General features: G+C 32.4%; 2 protein-coding genes across 3 annotated transcripts; both read right to left on the reverse strand.

The window, feature by feature from the left end:
- Nucleotides 1-1,798: 1,798 nt before the first annotated feature.
- On the reverse strand, nucleotides 1,799-4,974 carry LOC131944696 (chromosome partition protein Smc-like). Its single transcript, XM_059305488.1, has 4 exons — nucleotides 4,647-4,974; nucleotides 4,355-4,459; nucleotides 4,078-4,132; nucleotides 1,799-2,187 (listed from the first exon to the last, which is right to left on the reverse strand). Exons 1-4 carry the CDS (start codon nucleotides 4,920-4,922, stop codon nucleotides 1,799-1,801), a joined length of 825 nt encoding a protein of 274 aa, XP_059161471.1. The 5' UTR covers nucleotides 4,923-4,974.
- A 7,403-nt stretch (nucleotides 4,975-12,377) lies between these two features.
- LOC131944701 (uncharacterized) lies at nucleotides 12,378-17,720 on the reverse strand. 2 transcript variants are annotated; one of them, XM_059305494.1, is made up of 8 exons: nucleotides 17,583-17,720; nucleotides 17,167-17,265; nucleotides 16,891-17,017; nucleotides 16,459-16,593; nucleotides 15,860-16,338; nucleotides 15,312-15,416; nucleotides 15,022-15,076; nucleotides 12,378-13,116 (listed from the first exon to the last, which is right to left on the reverse strand). In XM_059305494.1, exons 2-8 carry the CDS (start codon nucleotides 17,263-17,265, stop codon nucleotides 12,725-12,727), a joined length of 1,392 nt encoding a protein of 463 aa, XP_059161477.1. In that variant the 5' UTR covers nucleotides 17,583-17,720; the 3' UTR covers nucleotides 12,378-12,724. The 2 variants fall into 2 exon arrangements, with proteins under 2 accessions (XP_059161477.1, XP_059161478.1); XM_059305495.1 differs by having other exon boundaries at nucleotides 16,891-17,013; nucleotides 17,156-17,265.

Here is a 17,720-nt window from a genome sequence, read left to right on the forward strand (position 1 = left end):
AATATCGAGTACTAGTTCCAAAGCAAATATGTAAAGCAAATTCCAAGGATGATTGTGGGCCAAAAAAATTCCCGGAATTCCTTCCTGGATTTCCCGGAAAAGCCAAAAAACCTCGAAAAAAATGCAGTTTTTTGCCCATATCACGGCAACCAGACCACTAAGCGACTTGAAACACTTACCAATTGATTCCTGCCATAATTTAGAACAATATTGCCGAAGGAAATTTTCAAAAATATCCTTTCGTTCGGTCACAAAAAATTAATTTCTTCTAATTTGTATTGGCTAAGATTACTAAGAATATACAAATATTTCTACCACCATCATCCCTTCGCGTCTCACCACTAGAAGAAGCGAAGCGGTGAAGTTCCAAACCAAGCACACCGGCTGAGGCAGTCGCTAGTGAGAGGTAACGTCTACTTGTTTAAAAACAAACTTGATCACTATCTATTTTTAGATAACATAAGGAAATTGCGCTTAAATTGTCACTAGACTTTTTATTAACTTGTTTTTAAAAAAATCCCTAATTAAACCCAGACCCCCCTCTCCACACACAATATATCTCCTTATTTACTGTATGTCTTTATATTTTAAGTTGTTTTAACTTTTTTAAAAGGCTTATTATTTCTTTAATCTGATGTTTATATTACACGGGAAATAACTTTCTGCTTGCCTAATGTTTCTTACTTGTACTATGCTTGTGTAACATAGGCGGTGCTGTGTGTATAATTTAGAAAAATAAATGGACAGAGTCAAGATATTAGTTGATTAACGGTTGTGTTTAAATCAACACAGCTTAGCTATATGTCTCTTAGTAACAGGGTAGCATGTCCAACATGCATAATATATATATATATATATATATATATATATATATATATATATATATAATATGGTCTATATATTGTCAGAATTATGTATAGTCTATTTATGTGTGCGTGTTTGCGTAGGTGTTAATTCACATACACAGTTACTGACTAGAATCACAAGAGCGGTTTTTGTTTCGAGAATAACTGTAATTTATTTTTTTTTTACCGTGAAGTGAAACAAAAGTTATTGTCAGTATCTTTCAAAATATTTACAAATTCATAACATGTATTATTTTTGTTAAATATATCTCACACATATTTAAGTTACCAAGTGAACTTATTCCGTTTTTTAATAGTTCAATTATAGTTCATTGTGTTTGTCCGAAAATGCGGATTTCAATTTCAAAATTTACACACAAAAAACTGGGGTTTTGTTTTTAACAAATACAATGATACACATATACATAGAAACAAAAGACTTTTAAAAACTGATGTATCTCATATGTTTATTAGGGGTCCAAAATCAAACAACTGCTGCCTTGTAGTTTGTTCTTGGTTGGACAAAGACTATGGAAGCAAATCCAAAAAGAAAAGCAGGCTGAAATCGGAGTCAATGGCCTCAATGGCGCATAACCAGTTGACACGTAATCCTTAATTGTGATGGAAGCATGGTCGAGTAGGAAAAGCTCATGGTTGATAAATTCGAAAAAAGTCTCGAGTTCAAAGCCTCTGGCAGATAAGGCGCGATTCCTCCCAACACTAAAAATTAAGAACGAATAAGAAGAAAGATATGTTTATTGTGGTCACGTACAACATATTAATTGGTGATCACATTGAATTGGTTGGAACTGTGTAATGATGACTAAAAAAACAACATACAAACCATTAAATGTTTATGTACATGTAGTAAGTTGTTAGCGTGTGCATAACGTGTTGGTTACATGTTTTATTGTTTTGAGAATTTACCATCCACAATGTTTTGTGTTGTACTCCTATAAACTAACGATAGTAAAACTACTATAGCAGGATAAAGATGCGCCTTTATCTGATTGAAACACTTCAAGGTAAATTTCTTGACCTTTTTTCATGTCAACAACCACTGACCCAGCAGCGCTAGTTCTTGCACATTTCACTTCTATTGGCGTACAGCACCTGCTTCCAGCCATCACGCTAACTCCAATCTGTTTACCTTCCCTTTCACTTAGACTGACACAGACAAGATATAAACCATCATGTGGTGATACAAATTTTCCTGTTGTTCGATTAAAATGTGGACCGTTATATTCATGTACATCCCAGAATCTTGAAATAATTAATCCAACACTGATAGGTGTGCTATCAAGCTTCACATGACAAGCATATCTGTGACCTACACATGACTCTGTTGATTAGAAAACATATGTTTAATTTTACGAATGTTCTGACTACTTGATCCATAATATTTGTAAATTGTCGTTTCATTAGTTTATGTTATCATCTCATTATATGCGTTTTGTATGCAGTTTATAATGTAAGTAAAATTGACAAACCCAAATAAAACAATTATTTTTCAAAAAATAAACTGTATATAAGAATCCATAATGTTTACATGACTTTGTCAAAGACCATAAATTGAAACACTAGACCACTAGTTTAGTACGGTCCTTAGTTTGTGTGATGTTAGTTTATCGTTTCCCACGTATTGACCTTACCAGTTTAGTAGATCAATTAAAATAAATCGTCACAAAAAGTACAACAAATGATATTTACGTTATGCTAAAACCGGGTGTACGACAAAATCCCGAAATACACATGCCCGAATGCCGTTTGCCCCAAGGTCGATTGCCCGAACGCGACAAACATCCGAATGGGCATGTGTTAATATCAAATAGACATTCTTAATCAATTCAAGTTTGACATTTTGATAACACAATTCTAGGTATAAAAAACAAATTGGTTTATATGTTTTTAAATGTGTAAAATTTTGCATGTAATGTTTGAAAATTGAGAAATTGCTGTAAAAAAAAAAACCCTTAATCTTTAATAATGTAATGTGATGTTGACGGCGGTATTTTATACTCTCTTGGTGAAGGTTTTGAAAACCTTGATTAGCCGACGTGTTGCGGTGGTTATATAGCACTTATGACACGGTGTAGTCGGCGCGGCGTCTCACATTGAAAAGAGGCGCGTTTGGTTGATTTATTTTGTTTCGTTTAACTGGTGTGGTATTTAACTGGTGTGGTGATCATTTCACAATAGAATGAGGCGCGGTCTAGGCGGCGAATTTAAAAACTAAAAGTAGTCAATTATATTTGATCTTTATTTAATTTGTTTAGATAATGTGTTGAAGCTATTACATAATACACAAAATGAGAATCATTTTAAAAACCTCAGATAAGCGAAAATTATATTTTCGTCTTGTTTTATAGATAGCAAAAGATGTAGGACCTACACTTTCTATAATATAGCAAATACTGATTAATTCATAATGCCAGCTTGCAGATATTAAATAGTATTTTGTTCCCTTTCAATTTGGTTAGACATTTATTTAATTATCAACATTTCAAGTTTAAATTGATTAAAAATGACTTTTGGTAATCAGTAATGTTCACATTTTTCGGGCGAACGGCTTTCGGGAAAATGGCTTTTGGGCATTGTCGCATTCGGGCAAGTGTCTTTCGGGAAATCGTCCGACTCCCATTAAAATCATGCAGTCCGTATGTGTTCACATTATAGTTTAATTCTATAAGGTTTATCTATCGAAACAAAAATACACGAACAAAAGTTATTATGTTGTAGACCTACTTAATAATGACCGATCACAAGATCTGCACAGCATTTTGTAATGTTCATTTCAGTTTACAGCAAATTAATTAGATACTAAGATGTTAAAAATGTATAATTATAAATGTTTTCATGTTATTACTTTTTTTATATTTCAGATCTGGCTCGTATGTGAAAACTTCTAAATATAAAAACATAAAGGGATGAAGTGACGTTAATTGAAATTAGTTAATTTTAAACTGCAGCTCTGTATATGTCTTACTGTACTAGGGTAGACCGCTGTACGTCCGTGTAATAGAAATGCAGAGAGTAAGAGATTTAGAGAGAGCGTGAGAGTTGGCGGTAAACAAACGTATAAAACATTTTACCGATTGGTTATCATTGAGAATTATTTGATAGCTTTTACTATTCCTACATTTAACGAGAAAATCAATAGATAGAATTGTCATAATGTCACTATTGTTATATAAATAAATTTTAAAAAACTTTTTTTACAAAGCAAACTTACCTATGAGATGAAAATCGTTAGACAACTTTGAAATAGTAGTTTCAAGTTCACCCAGCTAAATTAAAATAAAGTGTAAAGGAAATAAATGAAACAATCACATATCTACTGACTCAATAGATAATGGTAACTTTTAAGAAAAGGAAATGATTTATTGTATATTCTTATTTAATTATTAAAACTATTTATTAGTGAATTCCCAAAAATTGTGGACATTACTGGAGTAATTTAGGATTTATCAATGTTGCAAATGATTTTTTATACAATATTACAAACATACCTTATTTAATTTTTCTTTCCTAGTTTCCAAGTTCTGGTTAAAGTTTTGAATCAGTTTGTCAATGGGCATCAACCTTTGTTGTAGGAGTTTATACATTACATTGTGCTAAATTGAAGATTTATATATTTAACTATTTTTATTGTATATTAAAACGCACATATAATTAGCATTTATATAAAAGTTATGATTATTGGTTAAATTAGTCAACTGCCCCTTTTAACAATTTGAAGTAAATTAAATTGCAAGTAAGAATAGAACTGTGTACAAAAAGTACAGCAATTTTAAAATTTACCTTTGATTGTAACTTTTCAAATTGGGTTGAAGTTTTGTCCAAGATTTTATTATTTTCATCTTGTAAAGAAACAATCAAATCAGAATGGCTTTTAATTTCTTCTTTCATACCGTCTCTTATATCTTGCATCTCTTTGTTTATTTTGCGCACTTTGTTTTCATATTCTTTCATATCTTGAGACAGTTTCTCTAGTGTTTTGTTTGACATGGATTCTTTTTCTTTTAAATTTTCAATTTCTTTGTTCAGCTCTTTTACTTTGTTATCTTGTTCACTCATTTGTTTTCTAAGGATTTTAAAATTCTGTTTTTGTTTTTTAGTCAGTTGTTCAATGTTTACCAAATTGTCACTCTGTTCTGTTACAAAGTTGTCTCTCCATTGTTTTATTTCTGATATGTAATCGGTAGACTTGTGTTGTGTGTCCTGTAGTAAAGATAGTGTTGTTTCAATATAGGCGAGTCTATGCTCTAGGTCAGGATGTTATTCAACTAAAAATAGTCGCACATATACAGTTTATGATTTTAAAGGAATTAAATATGTAAAAATGGGTTCTTTAAAAAAGAAAACACAATTAAAGTAATTTTCTTTTTTTAAAATTAAACAGTATCAAATCGTACAAGCTTTAACATTGTATACGGTTTACAATGCAGCTACTTAACTAGTTATACCAAACAAAACTAAGACATACCCGTTGTATGTTGAACTTGTGTCTTGAGTTGTCTTGGTGATTCTACTGTAAGAAATGTTGCAGTTGTCTAAGTGTCAGGGTGTGGTAAAGATGGCGTTGGTTTGTTGACGTCTATGTTGTCCTCGTCTGGTGGATTGGGGTTTATAATTTTATTTTAGTTGCAGTTGAAGTAAACACAGGATTTTATAGTACACACAATAATTTTTACTAGTTTAACTAGTTAAAACTATAACGCCAACCATGTAATACTCTGATAAAAAAGAACTTTGAATATGATCCAAATGTATACACATACAAATAATTCCAAAATAACCGAAATCTATATGTTGTTTTAAAATTAACTTTTACAAGAATAATTATCGAATTTATAATAAATATTAATTTTAAAAAACCTTAATGTTCTATTGACATTTAAGGCTCTTCAACGTTGTGTTAGGGCGAATAAGGTTACACGATGTGCTTGTACACATCTTTTTTGTTCATATACTGATTTACAATATTCACTAATGTGACGTCGATTTCATAGAAAAAAGAAAATTGGTTTGTTAGACAGTAAAATTATAGACCTATCTCTTTAACTTTGTATTTGTAATGCCTGTAAACTAAACTGTAAAACAATTTCGTTGCATTCTTCTCAGTAGAAACACTTTATTACTGAACGCACATGACACATGACAGTAGGCTTTGAAATTTTAAATTATAAAAACTATTAGAGTACTGACCTAAAATATGTGACGTCACATCCAACAAGGCCGTGGCTGCTGTGTCCAGTTCTTGTGATAGCTCGATGTAGCTGACAGATGATTGGTCAGTTTTTTCTTCTAGCCACGCCTTACTTTTTGCAACAACCTGGTGAAAGTAAACAACAACAATATTGTCAATTGGTCACGTGTTGAAGTGCTATATTCCTAAACACGTGTTGTTGTTCTGTGTTTTTTAACACATGCACTTCGAAAAACGCTAAACCTATTTTATAGTGAATAAAATGATTTTTACATTTGAAGTATTACGAAGACTTTTTAGTTTGTAATGACTTACAATTTTTATATTTCCCAAAATAGGTTCCAGAACTTGTATCTGTTCTTCCAAATATTTCTTACGCTCTGTAACAAACTTGACGTGAATTCTTGAAGGCATCTAAATGTTAATAACACTAAATTTTAAAAATATATTAACTCTGTCATCATCACTAAGCAAATCTAAAGCAGTGTTTCTTCTGGCAGATAAGGCTCGATCCCTGCCAACACTGAAAATTAAGAGCGAAGAAGAAGAAGAAGAAGTGTTTCTTCAAGTTAACCCTCCCCCCCTCGAAAATAGGCTACCGCCCCCCTAACGAAATATCGAAAATATATACTTTTAACAGTGTCCGCCCCCCCCCCCCCTGTAAATTTTAGTTCGCCCACCTTCCCCCCCCCCCTACCCCAAAATTTCAAGTGCCATCCTTTATCTACTGACGGTACCATATATAAGCCTAGCTCTTTAACTATTTTAATTTAAGGCGAATCTTTATAATCATTTATATATTTATAATCTTCCCTGAGTCAAGTACAATTTTAGTGTACCAAAAGTAATATGATAATTCATTGTTTAAGAAAAAAAATATTTCATCCAGAAATGAATTCAGTAAAGAAAGAGTTTATTATAAAAAAGAAATTAAATCTAATATATGAGTTATAAATCTACGAAGACTAAGTTTTTGTCCTAAATTATTAAACTATAACTGGCAATCCACAATTAAATGAAAACTACTTTAAAGATTGTTTTATTTCTTTTTTAGATATGTTAAATAATGTAGTTAATTATGTAATACATATCAGAAAAATTAGATAGTTTTCCTTGGTTTCACATATGTTATTTCCTGCTTGCTAAAATTATACACTTGGGTATTTCCGTTTTTCACTTTCTTCATTATCTAACCAGCGTTTTGATGAACTAATATTTATCTGTGAATTGCCTAAATATACAGTAATAAAATACGTTTTTTTATAAAACGACCTACATACTTTTCTATTAATTACTATATTTTAAGGAAATTATATATTATCAAGTTTAATAATTAAGACAATATAATCCTAATATATAACTAAGTAAGAATTAAGTAAGTAGAAGAGCTTTTGATTTTGAACTTCCTCTGTTGAATAATAGCGGGTTTTCCCGATCGCGTTGTCATTATTAGAGTTATCTTTCTTGTATTGATGATTTAACTACGTGTAGATTAGCCACAACAAGAAATCTATTTCATCAAAACAACTTTCGATCTAAAGGTAAGGAAACAATTGTAGATCTCATACACATCGTTTTAATTATTTACACAGCGACTAACGGTGGTGAAGTTCAGATGCGATATGGAAACATGATAGGTTGTATATCGAGGCGGTAAAATGCGAAATGGAAGCACAATTTATCAAATGTGGTGGCGGTAAAATGCAAGTGTAACCCTCACTCAGTGGGGATGCTTTTACCCACTGAGGTGTTGTGGTTAAGACGGACTGACCCTGAGATTAAGTACACACTGACACCGACAGTTGTTGTCAAGTACTCGCTTTATTTACAGCATCGAGCCATGACGGCGATGCAACACAGTAGTACGACGATTTCAAAGAGAAAATACTGAAGCAACAGGAAACCAAGAAAACAAACTAGCCAAGAAAAAAAAACTGTAGCCCTAAAACAAAAATAAATAAAAAGTTACATTCATGACAACACCACGTGTAAGCTACAATATACACGGGTACAATAAAATATGTTTCGGCCAGTACACAGCACTGCCAACAAGTACCAATATGTAGTACTACAAATAAATACTTATATTAATACTCACCCTAACTAGTGTGCACATGCAGCACTAGCAGGAATACACAAATAAGTATTTTAACAAACATAATTTATATAACTACCTTCATTAGGTTTACATCTTGGTCACCGTGTCCACAGACAGCAGCCTTGTGTGTGACTGACACGGCTAGGCATGAAACTACCCACAGGTAGCATCGCTCACAAAAGCATGAAAAAACAACTACGTCCACAGGGCCACAGCCCCACAGGGGCCGCAACTCAGTGAATTAAAACTTCATATTTTTATCCCCCTTGGCTGGTAGCCATATGTGTTACACAAGCTTTAGCTGAAAGTTAAAACAGTCGTTTACGTAACATTTGTGTCGAGTAGTTGAAATACTGCACTGGGACTATTGCATCTACAGTCATATGTTATCAGAGGCGTAGCGACCCTAGCCGGCCCCAGGGCAAACTATCAACTTTGTGCCCCCTCACATTTAATTTATATTTATAGACGTTAGTGGAAAAAAAATCTCCCCCCCCCCTGAGCTCTAGTTGAAAAGGTTGGTGGCACTTTTAGCAGTCAATAATTTTTTTTTGGTGCCACAATTAGAGTGTGTACTATTCAATACCTTAGCTATCAATGATTTCTACCCAATTATCAGTCAACAATTTAGTGGTGCCACTTATAAAAAAAACATGTAGATGTTACTTTCAAATGAACATTCATTTAGCTTATCTATAACTTACATGCAGATGTCTGAGTACAAACCCACCCATGAATCTTTGAACATTCTGTTGAAACAGTTAGAGAAGATGCATGTTCATGTCCAAATTAATTTAAGTCATTGTGTCACACAGGTAAATCAAATTTTGTATATATATATATATATATATATATATATATATATATATATATATATATATATATATATATATATATATATATTGTAACGGACACCAATCTATCAGCCAGATAGATGGCGAACGCTCCCGGATTCGTTTAACTGATTATACACAGATGGCGACAAGCCTAAATAAAAGAAAGTTAACACACTAGTTCGCTAGGACTCGTAATTGATGTCTAGGGGAAACACTAGAGAAACTACTGATGCCAACAATACATTTAATCTGCATATAACTTGTAATGAATGTAAAAAGTCGTGGCAGAACACTAGATTTATACAGGAATAAAATAGATTTACAGAATGAACAAAACCCAACTTACAATTCGTGGGAAAAAATAATACGATACACTGTCACAACTTTTAACACTTCAGAAAAATCACCACAGTATACACATCACTGCTATAAGCATAAAGAATTACTTAACCACAAGTAATATAAGAATATGCTACTTAAACTATTTAGTACTACACGGCAACACACAGGGCTTATGTCTCTCAACGACGTCTGATCAATGAACTGCCTATTGTGCGTCACCAAGTCTCATAGATCACATTAAGTCATACGACCACACAGGTCGAGGGTCATGGGATCAAATGTGATCCAGGCCACAAGGGCCACCCTGAGGGTCATGGGATCTAACCGGGAACCGAAACCCGTGATCCAGGCCACTGCGTAACAGGGCCACCCTTCTCGGTTCCGAACCGAGGAATCGAACCTCGGCCGCCGCCGTGGCGCGCCGAGATTCTAACCACTGTGCCACACCACAGACTATATATGGTATTAAAGCCAAATGTAAAAAAAAAACATTACCAGACCTAAGTAGGTCACAATATATATATATATATATATATATATATATATATATATATATATATATATATATACATATAGAATGCTTTTCCAATATTATATTCTATATCGAACTCATTTGAATTATAAATCTGTATTTTAAATAAATATTGTTATGGCTAGTGCCTTTGCCCACGACGAACATTTATTTTAACTGAATTAATAACGAAAACTATTTATCTACTAATCTATGTGCTCTAATTAATTAGATCAAACTAAAAACCAGGAACTGGATGGATAAAACGTCTGACACTGATATGACATTTAAAGATGTAGTTTACATGGTAGCATCCGCGAATGCTACATTGATAGAACATGTAGATATTCTAGCTGGTAAAGTGAACGTTTCTATCTTGCTTTTAGAATTGGCAGCTACATTGATATGTTCAACTTTAGTTTTTTTTTTTTTTAATAACAGTTTTTGAATATTAATTATGTAACATATAATGGAAAATTTAGGCATGTCATTTAGTTATTTAATGTGAGTGAATAGTTGTTTTCTTATTATGGAGCATACGAAAAGAAGTGATGTTTATTTTTTGAACAAAGACATAAGTTAATATATCTATTTTAGATTGATAAAGTTTGTAGTAAATCAAATTGAAAAGTTGAAACTGATAGATAGTTTTTGTCCTGATCAAAACATTTTTTATGTTACAATCGCTTTCTAACAAAATTGTATATTCTTACCAATTAAAAAGTTTCAAATAACCCATCTTTAGACCAAGCTTTTTTTACAGAATACATAATACGGTCTACCAAGACAGTTAGTACAACACAAGACACCTGGTGTAACAGACACCAAGAAATCTCAAACTAGTCAGAGAGGTTTGTAAATTAAAGAACAATTAATAGCTTAATATGTGTTTAAACTATTGTTGCATAAACAGTTATTAACTGTTTAAATTTAAAGGAGTTGAAATAATACACTAGTAATTATTTTGTTGTTGCTAGTCTGTGGAAGCATCTCTCATTTTGTTTCTGTAGTGTGTTTAAACCATGCATGCTATATATACATACTCGAATCAATCTTATTCAATTCCGGATTGTCAAATCGTGTGAAACTTTTTGAGAAACCTACAGTTTCTCTTCAAGGAACAAAATAAAATGCTGAAGATGACGTGTCAGAATTAAAACGATGGAGAGAAATCTTGGTATCAGAACAGTGCGACTGGACAACAAGAATTGAACAATTAAGTAAAAAGCAAAAGCAGAATTTTAAAAACATCAGAAAACAAATGAGTGAACAAGATAACAAAGTAAAGGAGCTGAACAAAGAAATTGAAAATTTAAAAGAAAATGAATCCTAATAAAAAAAATACTAGAGAAACTGTCTCTAGATAAAAAAAAAGAATATGAAAACAACCCACACAAACGAAATAAAGTAATGCAAGTTCATACAGATATTAATAAAATAATGGCCGACGTATCAACCAGCATTGCTAAATTACAATTAAAGGTAAGTCAAAATAAAATTACATTTTCGAAGACTTGTATACAACATTCTTCAGCTCATCTGTAATTACAAGTTTAAATCTGAACACAATACTAAACAGCTGAGGTAGATAAAGTCTAGAAGAGTTTCCATAATGAAACTAAAATTTCTTGCAACATTTGTTTTAAGGCTATTTAAATGTCACCCCGTGAGGTTCGCACCCCCGCCTCGCGACGCCATCGTACACCCATACAGGTAGATTAAACCACAATTTTTAGAGAATGTTAAATGTTTCCAGGCATCTCTTCCACCCCTCCCACCTCCTCTCCGAACGAAACGAATTTATATAAAAAAATATATGCTTTTAACAGTGTCCGCTCCACCGGAAATTTTAGTTTCCTCCCCCCCCCCCCTCTGTGATATTACAGAGGGATTTTAGTTGTTTGCTCATTATAATTTGACATACTTTGGACTTTTTATTTGTAAAATATTTGTATTTTGTAAGGTTAATCTTGAAATTATATTTAGGTAATAAATGTAATGATATTATGAGCGTGACAAAGTGTAGATGTCTATTACTTGTTTGTTTACCGAAGGAGATAACATTCATTAAATAAACAAAGGCAAAAGATCCTGCATACTGAAATATAAATTAAAACCATATGTGTAACAAGTCATTTAGTAAACCAAAACTCTTAATTTAATACTGCACACTCATATGCATACGAAAATATACAAGAATTAATACACATTTTTGAAAATGTGGCTTCACTGTTGTTTTGTTTTAAGATTAATCCCTTGGGCAAATAAATAAAAAAAATTACAACCTCCGGTTATATATGATAGACCTGCATAATGTGCTAGGTGTCGTATCTATACGTAGTGTTTATATCAACATGTAGGACAGTGTCAGAATGTATTTAGGATGCGTCGTAAGAAATTGTCAACAATCGACAGAATGTGGTTATTTGAGAAATCAAAATGTACTTTACACGCAAGAAAACTCTAACAATGTTTTTATGAGAATGTTTCATTATATTTATTTTAAACAAGATTGAAGATACATGCATTAATCAAAACAAAAGTTCTCTAAATACACATATTATCGTTTAATTTCAAATTGCATATTTTATCTCTGTCTAAGATAGTGTAGGTTTGTAATTAGTCAATGAAATTTACCAGCTTGTATATTTAAAGAGTTTACTAACTTGCACATTTAAAGCAGCATTTTGACAATGTATATATTTTTATTTATGGACTAACAATCTTGGGTAAAGTGTATAGTACCGCTTTATCCGTATCTCCGGGCACAGAGATTTAAGACTCGAACCGATGAAATAGTACTATGGTTCACATAATTAATATGTTTGTTACAAATTTTATTGGTTAGGGAATTTTTCATCTATCATGTTTCGTGTTGTATTTCTATAAACTAACGATAGTAAAAGTACTTAGCCAAGATAACTTTGCGCCTTGATCTGCGTGATACACTACAAAGTAAAGTTCTTGACTTTTCTTCATGTCAACAACCACTGACCCAGCAGCGCTAGTGGCGGCACATTTCACTTCTATAGCCGTCCACCACACGTCTCCAGCCGACACAGCAACTCTAATCAGTTTATCTTCACATTCATTTAGTGTTACACAGACAAGATATAAACCATCATGTGGTGATACAAATTTTCCTGTTGTTTGATTAAAATGTTGACCGTTAAATTCATGCACTTCTTTAAATGTTGAAATAATTGATTCTTCACTGACAGGTGTGTCATAAGCAAGCCGTACATGACAAGCATATCTGTTACATACACGTGACACTGTTGATTGGAAAACATATGTAGGGTATACATGTTAAATTTCAAGAATACTCTATTTGATCCATAATATTTGTGAGTTGCCAAAATAGTATCATTGAGAATAACTCTAAGTATAAACATATTATGTGTGTTTTGTATCTAGTTCAGAAAATCACCACCTCAACTTCAAATTTAACCGGAAACGAAAAATGTCATTAAAAAAACGGATTTTTATCCAGAATCGGCATTTTATCCAGATTGAAGCTTGATCTACATGTAGTTACTGCACATTGATACTAATTATAGTCGTAATCATACCTTTAAACATTGCACCTAAGATCAAACCTGAGAAAAGTAGCATTTAGAGTTAATTTCAGGCAACTCTGAGGGGCAGGCCCCCCCTCCCCCCTCCACCACCCAACACGAAGCAAGTCCCCTTCCACGAAATACAACATATGAAGAAAAGATTTACTTTTACCAGAGTCCGACCCCTCCAACAAAATTTAGTACGAGGGAGGCCGACTCTGGTTAAAGTAGGTCTATATATTTTCTATATTAATTATATTTCGTTGGGGGGGGGGGGGGCGATTTGACGTTCTACCGAGGAGAGGGGGGAAGAGGAGGGACTTCGCCCCTACACGAAGAGATGCATTAAAGAAACTCTGTACGCAAAACGCTTTTAAGATTAGACACGTAAATTATACGTTAATGTCAGGTTTTTACTTTCTCGTATATACGAAGTATAGAGAAAGTATTGTAATCGTGCAAAAAATTTTTTCGCGATTTCTACAAATCTCGACGTTTTACACCTCACTGATACGGAAAAACATAATTTTGCAATCTTGTCCGTATGTCTGTGTGTCTGTGTGTGTGTGTGTCTGTATGTCTGTGTGTAAACACGATTATTTTGAGTACCGTTACAGCTAAGTTGATGAAATTTCATATATAAGTATTTTATCAAAATCGTAGATCCGTATCAACTTTTGAGCGTTTTCCGATAAAAAGGAAGTGGTACTTTTTCCACTTTGAATTTTTCAAAAGCCTATAACTTGAGTACTATTTCAGATAGATAAATGAAATTTCACACGTAAGTAAAAGATCTAATTGAAATTTCACGAGCTACGAGTGTAGTAGGTGACGTAATAGGTCACAAAAAGTACAACAAATGTTATATGCGTTTTGTTATAATTATACAGTCTGTATGTATCCACATTATAGTTGAATTAAATAAGGTTAATATATCCACTAAGAGTTGTTAGAACTAAATAATCTGATGTACTTATGAAACTCTAATAAAACCGTTAACATGATTAGCACCATACATGTTTAATATTGCTTATCTCACGTTAATTTAGGTACACATAGTAGAAACATAAAGTAATGATGTCGACTCCCGACATACCAGGGGGTGCAATGGACAAGGTGTCTAGAGACTGGCTATAAAAGTAAGTGAAATGTTCCATTTTATATCTAGCTATGGTCTTTTTGGCTAACGAACATCACGTTATGGTCTGTCTGGCTAACGAACATCACGTTATGGTCTGTCTGGCTAACGAACATCACGTTATGGTCTGTCTGGCTAACGAACATCACGTTATGGTCTGTCTGGCTAACGAACATCACGTTATGGACTGTCTAGCTAACGAACATCACGTTATGGTCTGTCTGGCTAACGAACATCACGTTATGGACTGTCTAGCTAACGAACAATATGCTATGGTCTGTCTTGCTTACTAGCAACACGCAGGGGGGGGGGGAGGATGCAGAGATATTTAGCAGAGGTAAGCTAAAGTAACAAACTGATTTCAGATCGGCTAGCATCGATTATTCTATGTCAGTTATGTTACATTTTCACCAGAAGTAAAGTATATTTACCGTTAAATCATCATTGTTTTAAGATAATAATTTTTTTTTAAGCGCACTTACCGATGAGGTGAAATTCTTTGGAAAACATTGAAGAAGCATTTTCAAAATTGTCAATCTAAATTAAATACAATTTAAATAACATAATGAAATAATCACATAATTACGTAAAACATACGATAGCTCAACTGAATTTATTTGGAAGTGGGAACTTTTTATAATACAAAATGAAATATAAATGTATTAAAGAAAACAGATGGTATTAACTGGACTAACAACAGAGTGTTAGTAAATAATGCATTGCTTTATTTATGTTGCAATTAATTTGTTAAATAAACTTATTAGAAACATACCTTATTTATTCTTCCTTCTCTATTTTCCAAGTTCTGGTTAAAGATTTGAATCAGTTTGTCAATGGGCATCAATCGTTGTTGTAGGACTTTGTACATCACATTGTGCTAAAAGGATTATTACAAATTTGACTATTTCTACTGTATATTAAAATTTCAGACATAAAAGTGTGCTTTAACATTAGTTTTAAAATAAGAAGTATTACAACTGACCTTTAATTAAATGTTACAATTGGTTATAATACTTGGAGTTGATAGCGGTATAGAGCTGGACTGCTTACCCGTAAGTCTCGAGTTCGAATCCGGGTTCAAGTCAGTAGACCGTCCTTGAGTCCACCCAACTCTAATAGGTACCTAACTCACGTTAGGGAAAGTAAAGGCGGCTGGGCATAGTGCTGACCACAATATCTCTTCATATGCCAAGGTCACAAAAACAAGTGAACTTGCCCCATGAACCGTCTGGTTTGAAAGGGAACCTTCACATGGAGTTGATAAACTGGCAGGTAGGTGCATAATTGTGGACCTAATTAAGTATCAATTTAAATGTTTACCTTTGATTGCAACTTTTCAAGTTTGGTTGATGTATTGACCATCATTTTATTGTTATCTTCTTGTAAAGAGGAAATCATTTCAGAATGTCTTTTAATTTCATCAGTTATACTGTCTGTTTTAACTATGTAAAATTGTATTTCTTTATTTATTTTGAGTAAGTTGTTTTCATATTCTTTCATATCTAGAGACAGTTTCTCTAGTGTTTTGTTGGACTTGGATTCGTTTTCTTTTAAACTTTCAAATTCTTTGTTCAGCTCCTTTACTTTGTTATCTTGTTCACTCATTTGTTTTCTGAGGTTTTTAAAATTCTGCTTTTGTTTTTTAGTCAGTTGTTCAATGTTTACCCCCATGTCACTCTGTTCTGTTACGAAGTTGTCTCTCCATTGTTTTATTTCTGTTATGTCATTTGTAGATTTGATATTGGTGACTTGTATGGAATACATGGTTGTCTCTATCTGCTCAAGTCGACATAATATATCTAAGGCAATACAATGTTAAGTCAATCGGAGAAGTAATACTGTTTAAGAAAATAAATTAAAATATTTCACTGTTCCATTATTGGTTTAATGATTACTTTAAAAAACGTATTTGGGTATACCTGATGATTGATGAAGTTTTTTAAGATTATGATCTGTTGATTCACCACTGCCATGGTCTTCTGTTGCTGTAGGTTGTGGTGTAGACTGATATGAAAATGACCTTCCTTCAGTATCTACAGTGTTTTTATTTTCGTCTTAAAAACATAAATCAACAATAATCTCTAAAATTTTAATCAAATATGTTTTTTTTCTAAAGTATGAATACTTTTTAACTTTTTTTTTTCAATATAATTTTAAGCTACATTTACTGCAATGTCAGGGGTATTTGATAAAATGAAATTTATTAATATTAAATAATATTGACACACTCAATAATTTTCGAAGCTTTCCTGTTATTATTTTATTTTTATTTTCTATTCAGTTATTGATAATTAATTGATACACCAGAGTATTAAACAAAATATCAGACACTTGTATTTTAAAATATTTACCTAAAATATGTTCCGCTACATCCAACATGGCTGTGGTCGCTGATTCAAGTTCTTGGCATAGATCACAGTATGTCAAAGATTTGTTGTCACTTTTATCTTCTAACCAAGTTTTACTGTTTTGTACTGCCTTATGACATTAAACATTAACATATAGCGTTAAAAGTGTGTGTTGGTGTGTTGTTTAAAAAACATTGTTTTCTTTAATGTTTGTAGGTTTTAAATAATATACTTTATGTTTAACAACAACAAAATAGACAAATACCACTTGCCACTTACAACTTGTAAAGCTTCAACCACAGGTTTAATGACGTTTATATTTTCTTTTAAATAGTTCATGTGTTCTGTAACATATTTTACTTGAATTCTAGGACGCATCTGAATAAAATAGAGTAAGTTAGATCGTAAAAACTAGAACGTAAATTAAGTTTTTAATTACGTTTTTTTAATAAAAAGAATGTCTTTTTCACGGCGTCGTAACCAAATAATTCTTATACACTATCCTTAAAAAGTTTCAGACTTGAATTATTTAAACATTATTTATAAACAATAATTTCATAGAATTTAATTGCCATCAACTCACATTTGTAGTCTTTGTGATTCGACAGTTGTCTAGTTTTGTAAACATTAAGTTGGTGGAAATTTTGATGTCGTGTAAAACTCGGATTTAAAATTATTTTAAAATGTAAACTCACTTTTGACTGAAGAATAAAACAAAGTTTTTAGTTGGTTTGCTCTTGTTGCAGACAAACTAGTTCCAGTAGTAACAAAATGTCGCTCCGCTTCAATGAACAAAATGTCAAGTCAATAACACAAATTACCCTTACCATGTA

The sequence above is a fragment of the Physella acuta genome, unplaced genomic scaffold (assembly GCF_028476545.2).
Source record: "Physella acuta isolate Inbredline_101_S28 unplaced genomic scaffold, ASM2847654v3 ptg000503l, whole genome shotgun sequence".
Classification (NCBI taxonomy): Eukaryota; Metazoa; Mollusca; class Gastropoda; family Physidae; genus Physella; species Physella acuta.